The sequence below is a fragment of the Echinops telfairi genome, unplaced genomic scaffold, assembly GCF_000313985.2.
Source record: "Echinops telfairi isolate 266 unplaced genomic scaffold, ASM31398v2 ScPeMD7_27;HRSCAF=92, whole genome shotgun sequence".
Classification (NCBI taxonomy): Eukaryota; Metazoa; Chordata; class Mammalia; order Afrosoricida; family Tenrecidae; genus Echinops; species Echinops telfairi.
In genome coordinates, this window is record NW_022103924.1 from 4,501,276 (window position 1) to 4,511,955 (window position 10,680).

The 10,680-nt window shown below is 46.5% G+C and overlaps 1 protein-coding gene across 1 annotated transcript in view; it reads right to left on the reverse strand.

Annotated features, from left to right (window-relative positions):
• DAPK1 (death associated protein kinase 1) overlaps nt 1–10,680 on the reverse strand; it is a 232,822-nt gene that overhangs the window by 71,251 nt on the left and 150,891 nt on the right. The window contains exons 3-10 of the mRNA XM_004714598.2: nt 7,933–8,071; nt 6,168–6,297; nt 5,970–6,018; nt 5,859–5,885; nt 4,945–5,097; nt 4,649–4,694; nt 1,408–1,497; nt 67–159 (exon numbers count right to left, since the gene is read on the reverse strand). Coding sequence (XP_004714655.1) covers nt 67–159; nt 1,408–1,497; nt 4,649–4,694; nt 4,945–5,097; nt 5,859–5,885; nt 5,970–6,018; nt 6,168–6,297; nt 7,933–8,071 — 727 coding nt within the window. The remainder of the gene's footprint in view (nt 1–66; nt 160–1,407; nt 1,498–4,648; nt 4,695–4,944; nt 5,098–5,858; nt 5,886–5,969; nt 6,019–6,167; nt 6,298–7,932; nt 8,072–10,680) is intronic.

The window sequence follows — 10,680 nt, forward strand, 5'->3', positions numbered from 1 at the left end:
AGCCTGACACATCTTCCCGACAGTGCTAAGCAGGGCACTCCCGCCGAGGCACACAGGCTGGCTTACCAGAGTGTCGTCGCTTCTGGCCACGCTCAGGGTACTCCTGGACAAGAACGACCTGGACAATCGTTGGCACAGTGATATGAGGCGGACGGATTGCTTGAAAAACAGAAACAGAACCGAACAAAGGGAGAGGACAGAAGGTGGGGCAGAGAAGGCGAAGGGGCTTATGTAACAATCCTCAAATTAGTACAGATGACACGGCCTTAGGGGCGGCCCTCATTGCTCCCCGCACCCACTCTCCAGGGTGGGCAGCCCCACAGGCAGGCAGGATCATAATTGTTACAAGCCTCATAAATCAAGATCTCACTTTCCTATCACAGAATCCGATGCCCCAGGTCACCTCTCTCCCATGACTTTGTTCTATACTTTTAGGGACAGGTGACCATACCTTGAACAAGCCCTTGACATACACCGGACTTGCTCTGTGTGCTTTGTACCTCGGAAGCTTCAACGGGCACATGGGAAGTACTACCTAATGTGACTATGACGCCTCACACACTTAAGGGAAAACCTCAGCGAGGGGACCCTCAGTCTATAGGACAAGGGCCTCCCCGTGCATATTCAAAGACAGAGGCGACACTTAAAGAGTGTGCATGTGTTGACTGGGCATGTGTTTAATGAGCATATTCTAAGAGAAGTCAAGTCCTCTGGGACGATGGTTCTCATGCCTATCATGCCACATGCTACACACCAGCTGAGTAAGGCAAGGAGCTCTATTTCTGACTCAGTGCTAGGGATGCCACGATTTGACATGACCCTGAGCATGGAAAGCCATTCTACTGCTTTCCTAACCCCAAAGTGTGCTTTTTGCTCACCCCATGAGCAGCTGGTATGCAGCCACAGTCCCTGCTGAGGTTGACAAATTGAGGCAGTCAGTCCAAGGGCCACAGAGCAAACACACAGTACCCCCCCCTCCATGCCCATTTCATGCAGACCCCTCATATAGATAAGAGAAGCTCTTCCGCAGTTCGGGGTAAATGTTAACACCAGGTTGCTGGTCACAAAAACAAGCTCATTCAAAATCTGGTTCCTTGTGCTTAGGAAGGCTTCACTGTGATTTTAATGTGCTGAATTCCACATTTGCCCTTAAAATTGTTTTGTTTTTAAACAAAAAATTACATTTGAAAAGAGGCGTTAATAGGGCTGAAATACTGTTTGCACCTCTTTCAGAAAACTGAGTAGTGATGCAGAAAACTAACAGGGAACTAAAACCAAGAAGCAACCAACCAGATGGAGGGAGCCCCTCCACTGCCAGGATTCACAAAGAAGGACCTTGGCAGACGGACAGACAGCGATCCACGGAAGAAGCAGAATCTCTCAATCCCGCCACATCACATATCTTACTTTCCACTTTTTTCGGGCTGCAAACTTCTTGAATTTCTCCATGTTTACGGCAGACGCTTTTCTACTAAGAGCTTGCTGAGTATCTTTAGGCTAAAATGAAAGTCCAAGGGAAAAATAAATACATGAGAACGCTCAAATTACAGCACTACGTTCCATGAAAACTTTTGGGGAAACCTCTCATGATTCAGTCTGCGAAGAACGCACACGTGCTTCCCTCATTGACCTAACGAGTGGGATGGCGCACGTGACCTAGGAACCCCAGTCTCAGGGGGCTCGCACTCTGTGCTGAGGGTTTGAGATCTGTAGACTGGGTACTGGGGAGGGGGAAACACTGAACTGAGAGTGCAGCTAAGCGCTAACTTTCACCAGTGGCAGTTTGAGAAAGCAAGATTCACAATGAAGTCATGTTAAGAGACATCTTAACTGGATAAAACCCAGTGGCTAGGGGGAACCTCGGAGGTCAGTCCGTACGTCTGACCTACCCTCATAGTATGGTGGTTTTGCTGTTAGCTACTATAGAGCAGGCCTCAACTTATGGAAATCTCATGCACAAAGGAACAAAGTGCTACCTGGCCCTATGCCAAGCTCATGCCTGTTGGGGATCGTACCACTGCGTTTGCTAGGGTTTGTACTGGCTGACTTGTGGGAAGCAGATCACAGATCTTTAGCAACATACAGTGATACCTAGGGGTTGTCGGCCAGCTCCAAACACAGACTTTCCACTACCTGAACAGCAAAGTTGGAAAAACAGTCTGCTCGGTGTTGGTCGATGTATTAGAAAGTTGAACCAAAACTCCAATTCAGAGAGACCTGCCTGAGAGCCAGGCCTGCCTGGGTCAGGCCTCGGTCACTCCCGTCCCACTGCTGCTCTCGGACAACGCTGAGAGCGGTGTTAGTGTGTCCCACACATCCCGACGTTGTGGTTTCCGTGCTTTATTGACATAAAATACTGTATCCAGGGCTCCAAAGAAAGTGAGTGGTACCAGCAGGAAAGCTAAGCAGAAACTGTGAGAACCACAGTTGAGTTAAATAAATAAATCATTGAGAAATTTGAGTCAAGCTGCTACTTGTCTGATTTGGCTGCTGAATACAACATGGCTAAGTGGACATCAACACTAAACATAATAAATGTGATTAAAGAGGCTATTACAGTGAAAGGTGTGCAATTGTTAACCATGAAACTGAAAACCCAGATCATCGAAGAGGTTGGAAAGTTGCTGTTCACTTGGATAAATCAGAAACAATTTGATGGCAATAGCATTTCCGAAACAGTGATATGTGAGATGGCTCAAAGTCTCCATAGTGATATAAAGTCCTGGGAAAATGAGTTTCTTAGTGTAATTTTAGGGCCTTAGAATCAATGATTAGGTTTTACATTATTTCTTACGGGAAAAATATGTTCAGTTCTTGAACTTTTCTGTGTCCTAACACAAATGTGGAACAGATTTGGAACACACTGAGTTCCATACCCAGGGTCTTGCTGTGTTAAGCTTCTGCGGCTAGGCAGGTGGTGACTGCATATGGAAGAGGTGCATTGGGCTCGAATCAAACCAAGATTCTGCCATGGATTCACCACTGTCCCCATTATTAGAATCCATTAATGCGTCTTCCTCTGGGAGTCCTTTATCTCAGAGTTCTGCCTACCTGAGGAAGTCACCATTGCTTTCTAGGAAATCAAGTTAATTCTGACTCAAAGCAACCCTATACAGAGTAGAGCAGGCACTGTGGTTTCTGAGAAACAGTAACCCTCTGTGGGCATAGAAAGCCTCGTCTTTCTCCCTCAGAGGAGCTGGTGGTTTCAAACTCCTGACTTTGCAGCGGCAGCCCAACGCTTAACCTACTTCACCACCAGAACTCCAGATAAATGCTGGAAACCACACAGGTGAAAACAAGAACGAAAGGTCTTGCTGTCTAAAGCTGCTTCTGGAATGTCTACTTATTAGTTCCATTATTTTAGTCTCCAACTCTCGTATCCTCTCACCCTTGGAGCTTTCTGTTTTGGCTAAAGCAATTTTGGATTCTTTATATGCCGACAGGGCCAGCAGTATACAACGAGCTAATGTGCCACAGGCCCTAAGCACACATGCAGCCCTGCTGGGCTTCTAGGCCGTGAGGAAGTAAGGCTTGGTGGTGGTAGATTTTTCAAGAGAAACTGGAAGTCTGGATTTCTGTGATATTTAAATGCTAGAAGATAATATTAAAAAAAATGTAAAGTACAATTTGGGCAACACTTCTAAGGTCATACCAAACATGGCTGTTGCAGGTCTTGACCTTGAGGCCTCCCATTTATAAAGCCTGCACCATAACATTTCACTCCTCTCCACCTCAATTATCATTAAAATACTTGCCAATTTTTCTGTTTTCGTATAATATGGCACAATAGTAAACACAACACCCCAGATGTGCCAGGGCCTTGCATGCTAAAAGCCAGAGCAACTTGTAACACTCTCAGGACAAATGAGTGCCAGAAAGCCATATAACACTCCAGTGTTGCATGGACAGCATGCCCAGCTCCTGAAGAAAAAGTTGGAGGTTCAAGTTAACTCACAGGTGCCTCAAAACAAAGACCTGGCAATGAACCCATGACAAAATCAGCCCCTGGAAGCCCGAGGAGCCGTTCTTCTCTGCCACGTTCGGATCGCTGTGCGTCAGAAATGACCCCATGGTGACTGGTCTTGTTTTTGGCGATAAGGCTCAAGGTCATCACACTCTTTTCAGCTGCCGCGAAGGAGCTCAGTTCTCCTGAGGATGCTAAGGCTGTGTTGGGGTGAGGCCCTCATTTCATCCAGCGACTAGCACTGTGCTTGGCAGCAGCCAGGCCAGGCCTCCCACACCCTGGCCTCTGCATCTACTCGGCCCTCATCTTGCATGGTGATGAGGTGACCGTCACGGAGGACAAGATCAACAATCCCATTAAGACGGGTGGAGCCCTTCTGACCTGGCCTGGTAGCCAAGGCCCTGGCCAAGGTCAACTCTGGGAGCTGCATACGTAACGTAGGCCTGGTGGCTCTGCCCCAGCTGCTGGTGCCGCAGCAGTCGAAAGACGGCACCTTCCACTATGACTGCCTCAGCTGGGAGAAGACAGTGGAAGCCAAGAAAGAAGAGTCTGATGACGACCTGGGCTTTGGTCTTTTTGACTAAACCCCCCGTTGTAACATGCTCAATAAAACCAACTGAATTCTGAAGAAAAAAAAAAAAAAGACCCAAGTTAATCACTTGAGCAATCTGAAAGGCAATTTACCTTGATCCAGGGATGCTGCAAACTATCTTGAATTGTCATCCTCTTTCTGTAAAGGGTAGAAGAAGAAGGGAGGACAAATGCTGGGGACATAGGCCATCACGTGGACATGTTTGTAATGAAGCTACCGTGTCTACAGAGACTCAGCAGCAGGGGGCCAGGATACTGCAATTTATGAAGGGTTTCCTTTGGCTGGGCAGAAACGAGGGGCTGATGAATGCGGTCACATGTGCAGAAGAGTGCTAAGACTCAGCTAGCCGAGGCTGGGGCAGTACCTCCTAGGAATAACACACACTCACTTGGGATCCTTGACTAGAAGTCTTCTTATGAAATCTTTGGCTAGGGCACTGGTATTACTGAAGTACTCTTCCTCAAATTCGTAGTTGACAGCAGATACATTCGTGAGGGTTTCTTGTTTCGTGTCTCCAAGAAATGGGGAGGCCCCACTTAAGCTGTCAAAGATCAAGTGAGGGCACAGACACTTATCAATATTTCTCATGTTGCCATTTTGTTCCTGTAATAACTGAAAAGTAGACTACGAACCACAGCTACATTCTGGCCTGCTGACAGGTACTTAAAACTTAGATTACAATATAGAAGACTTTAAGACTGTTGTGAGTAAATCATTAGCTTAATGCAAATGATTCATTTAAAAATTTAATTTTGTCCACGACACTAAGACCAGCAGAACCAGATGGTTCTCCGGTTACCACTGCCCAGTGCTCTGCGAAGAATCCCAATCGAATTGAGTGGAAAGCTGATTTGCTCTGTAAACTTCCACCTAATTCAAAGTCAAGCATATAGACCATCAGTTTGCACAGAGGTTTGCTTTACAATCTCTTAATTCCCTTAGTCCATGAACTTTTCGAAGAACCCTTGTGTCCCAAAGTGTGCTATGTAGATCTACTTCGCTTGTTTAATACAAAAACAAATGGAGAACAATAACATTCACTTGGAAAAGCATCTTGTACTTAAAACCCCTCTTTTCTCAGCAGCCACGCGATCTTCCACGCAAGGATGAATCATTTAGAATTAGGAGAAGACATTTAATCGGTATTAACAAAATGTGGGGGTGGGCAGGTAAAATGAGAATGTGTACATGAAAATCACATGTGAGCGCTGGAGATGGGCTTGCCTCATTCAGTGGTTAATGCCGTCTATGGACTCCTAAGGAAAAGGGTAAGGAGATGTGCTGTGGGATTTGGGTACTTACAGAATGTAGGTTATGACGCCGACGCTCCTAGACACAAACACAGAAACACAGGATGTCAGGAGAATTGTCCAAGAGACCACAGAGATAACACCACCAAGAGATGCTCCTTACCACATGTCTGCCTCGAGACCAAGGGGTTCGTAGTTGACGATCTCAGGAGCTAAGGGGGCACAAACACATACTTAGCTGCGAAGGAAGCAAATCACCAGATTCTACCTTCGTGCCCAAACCAGAAACCGGAACCGGGTAGATGGGCCTACACAGAGCAATTGTGCAGCATCATGTTTAGGAGAAATCTAAGAAACTTACCAACAAACTCTGGTGTCCCAAATATATTTTTGAATTCGTTTCCAAAGTCAATTTTATGGGCCAACCCAAAGTCAATGATCTTGATCCGAGGCTTGGGGACATTTCTATCCAAAAGCATTATGTTTTCAGGCTTTAAAAAAGAAGAAAAAGAACCAGGTATGAGATGGGCTATGGTGAGGGCAAGGATGGCAGATGGATATGAACCCCTCTCTAAGAACGTTTAGGGTTTTGCAGAAGCAGATTCAGGACGCAGGCATGAGTGGTACGTGTGGCAGGCAGCAATGAGGGGACAGGACAGGGCAGAAGGGAGCTAATGTAATGTGTGGGTTACCAGAGTGCGAGCCCTCTGAGGAACTTGGGGAGAAAAAGTCGAGCTTGGAATGGTTCCAATGGAACCATTCTGCCCCTCCTCCCGTGGAGAACCACTGTGTGAACATCTAGTCTTTAGTTTCTAGGGCCAGAAAAACGATGTCAGGCAGAAAGTTGTAGGCAATTGCAGTCAGCACCTTTTGCGGTGTATGCACATGAATGAGTGTTGAGAGGATAAACTAGACAGGAGATGTGTGTGTGTGTGTGTGTGTGTGTGTGTGTGTGTGTGTGTGTGTTAAAAAGTACATTTAACACAACTGACAATTCAGCATGTTTTACACGTATGATTTAGCGATGTGGACGGCATTAATCACATGCAACCACCACCCATGGCCAAATCTTCCGAAGGGGTCTTAACATTACACCTACAGTAAGTATGGAGAACCCCTGCCTGCTCTGAAGCCAGAGCCAAGTACCAATGATGGAATCACTCATCTGACATCGATTACCTGCCCTGGTGACATCTCTTCACACAGTCTTGAATTGCGATCTCTCACAGCGCCACTTCCTGTTTCACATGCTTATGTCTTCTGTTTGCTTGGTAGCTGGGAGGATGACTCCACCCCTTTCTATCTCCCATCATGCCTTTTCCCAGTTAGCCAACTTCAGAGTTGGACTTGACTGTGACTGCTGACAGGGTCAGGCCCAGAAGGAGAGCATAACTCAAGACACCTTTTATGTCACCTGCCCAAGAACTGCAGAGACAGACAGGGCTAGAGAGTGGAATGGCTCCATAGGAGCATCCTCTTGGCTGCCACTTTACAGAAACAGAACGTTGGGCCTTTCTTCCAAGCTGTCTTTGGGAGGGTTCAAACTACCAAGGTCTAGGTTAGTCACCCATCATAGGCCACCTGTGCCACATGGGTGGAGCCCTCCAGAAGCCATCTCCAAACCCACTACCAATGAATTGATTCAGACTCTCTTGTCGACTTTTTAAGGTAGGGTGGAATAGCTCCTTAGGGTTTCTGAGCCTATAAGTCTTTACAGGAATAGACAGTCTCATCGTCTTTCTTCAGACTGTCTGCTGGGTTTGGATCACTGGCCTTGTAGTTAGCCGCCAGGTGTTTAACCCATTGCATCACCAGTGTAATCACTGTGCCTGCCTCTGGCCATGGTGGGCTGAAGGTGTCCTAGCCACCAACTGCAGGTCTTTGCCTTAGAGACTGGCAGGTCCCCTTGATCCTTCACCACACCGTCCAGAGGCAATCAGTAGTCTTCAACCTTGCACCCCGAAAAGATGAGGGGAAGAGTAGAAACTCCCTGCAGAGGCATGCATTACTGGCTTGTGGACTGATATTAACAATTCCATTTGTTAAATTCATGCAGGGAAAAAGTATCTTTCGGATGTTTCTTTAACATCACCATTTTTTTTCTTACAAATAACACCGCAACATACCTTAAGATCAAAGTGGGCGATCTGAAGGGAGTGTAAGTAGTAAACCCCATTGAGAATTTGCTTGAGAAATTCTGTTGCTTCTTCTTCAGTCAAAGATTCCTTTTCAGCTAAGAAGTCAAACAGCTCGCCACCTGCAACGCTGTGAAACAGGAAGCCCAGATTATTGACGACGATCATTTCGTATTGATTTATTCTCTCATGGACTATTGGAGCACACAGATTCCAGGCCAGTAACATGAACACAGGTACATGGAAACAGCCCGACACCAGGTGTTTACACCATGGGGATGCTGCCTGAAGGTGCATTTGTGCTTGAAGCACCTGGGTATTTTATCTTTTTAACCATGGCGTCGTGTGGAAGGGAGGTGGGTGCAGAGATATCATGGGAAGAAAAATGTAAATCAATGATTCTTTGGAACATTATATAGAAGTGAAGTCAACTCAAGGACAAAAATAAAAATTGCGAAACAAAACAAAACCCTACAAGCCAACTGTGACTTTCTCTTGCTATCCCTCGTCAAGTCCCCAGAAAAGTCGTCCCTGGAAGGAATTTCTTACGCCAAAAAGTGCAATATATGGCCAGAGAAATGTTTTCCTTTTGATGAGCATGTTTATTTATATGTAAAGATTCTAGTTATTCAAAAACTCGTTGTCATAGAGTGGAGCAGCCAGGGCAGCTGTTGCACTGGCCAGCCCCCATCTCCTAGCACAATACAGACACCCTGTTTATTTTATTTTAATGTATTATGTGGATGAATGAGCAGACTCCTCTAGCATAGCCACGGTGGTGAATAATGGCAAATAATAGGGAACTTCTAATAAGAGTTTTTGCACGCTAATCTTTATCAAGTTTAACCATACATCCACAACATAATAATTAACTGCAGTTATGCATATAACTGCTGTGTTCACTATTTTCTTCCTGCAAGATAGCTCCATAAACACGATGCCTGCCACATCCACATCCACACGGAGCGCCACTGAGTGCCACACAGCAGTCTGCTTCAAGGTCCAGCTTCACCCTTCACCCACAAGGCCAGGAGTTTGTTCCAGTCCCTCAGGGCAGCTCTGGGCCTTCCAGGCTCATGTAGGTTACCACAGACAAAAGTGCTTCCCTAGAACCCTTGTTTCCAAAGGGGTGTTCCAATCATAGGAGCAGACAGATAAAGAGAGGCTTTGGCAAGATTCCCACAGGGAATCCCTGTGGGCACGTATGTGCATTCCACCACAGAATACAGGTCTTGGGCCACTTTTACTTTTTCCCTTGTTAGGAATGTGGTCTTTGGATGGAAAGAATGGGTTCTTAGTCATTGTGTTTTCAGCTTTTCTTCTGTATTTTGATAGTTTAGTGAAAAGGCCACAATAAATGAAAAATAAATAAATAAATGATGTGCATTTTGCACCTCCCTTCCCAGTTGCTGTTTGGAAGCTTGTTGAAGAGTGGGGCGCAGCGCAGGACAGGCAGCGCTTTTAACAAGCATTCCGGATGGCTCTTTAGTGGTGGTGGTCAGGCTGGCTCGTAGGTGCTCCCTCAGAGCGGCACTGCGCGCACATCAGAACACACCACCTTTGTGACCCAGGACTGCTGGGGTCCATGCATCTTCCAGCACTGGATCAATGCTAGTCTGTTGTAATCTACAGAGTTTTTATTGATTAATTTTCAGAAGTAGATTGCCCGGTGCTTCTTTCTAGTCTATCTTAGACTAAGAGCTGTTCTGAAACTTGTCGCCACCATGGTGGCCCCGCTGGTTTTTGAAAAATGGACATGATAGCTTCCAGCAGCACACCATCCTGCAAGCCATCAACCACAGCCTGACAAGCTGGCAGAGAGATTGTGGTGACTCTTAGTGCACTAAAAATTGAAAGCCACTTTTCCAACTCTTAAGTGTACATTCTGACCTTGATAAAAGACCTCTTTCTGATGTTTGACTTTAGGATATTTCTCAGGTGACTGGTCTACCCCTGGAACCCTTCCCCAGGAGCTTGGCAGAAGTGAAGAAGGCCCATGTCCTTCCTCCCTGGGCCCTGAGCATCCAGTTAAGGGATGATCTGCCAGCCCTGGAGGATGACACAGAGCCCAAGCCCTGCCAGGAGGCAGAGGAGTCCCACCCATGGACAGAGGCCAGCACTTGGCATGGGAATGCACCCTGGAACTTAGAGACCTCCCGGGACACCCTCTTAGCTATTGCTCTTGGTAGACCCAAGTCTGCTCTGGCCTCTCAGCAGTCCTGTGTGCAACACAAAACTGCCTCCCACCCAACTCAGAGAGCCTTCCCGCTTCTCGATTTCTTTTCTTTCTATTCTGTTTAAAAGGTCTCTCTGGGGGGACTGGTTTATGCTCAGCCACAACTAAATGACTGGCAGTTGAACTCACTCAGTGGTGCTGCAGAAGAAAGGCTGGTCAATTTGCTTCCATAAAAATTACAGCCAGTGAGAGACCCATTCTACTCTTCAACACAGGGGGTTGCCCTGTGTCGGAATCAATTCAATGTCATTACGTTTAGCTTCCATTCTTCCTAAAGGGAACACAGAGAATCCTTCAACTATAAAACCCAAAGCCAAATCCATTGTTATCGAGGCAATCCCAACTCATAGTGACCCTACAGGACAGAGAAGAGCTGCTCTCTGGGGTATCTGAAGCTGTAAATCTTTGGGGAAGCTAAAGGCCACGTCTTGGTGCAGCTGAGTGGTTGGTGGGTTCTAACGGCTGAGTTTCTGGTTAGCACCTGACATCTTTTCTGCATTACC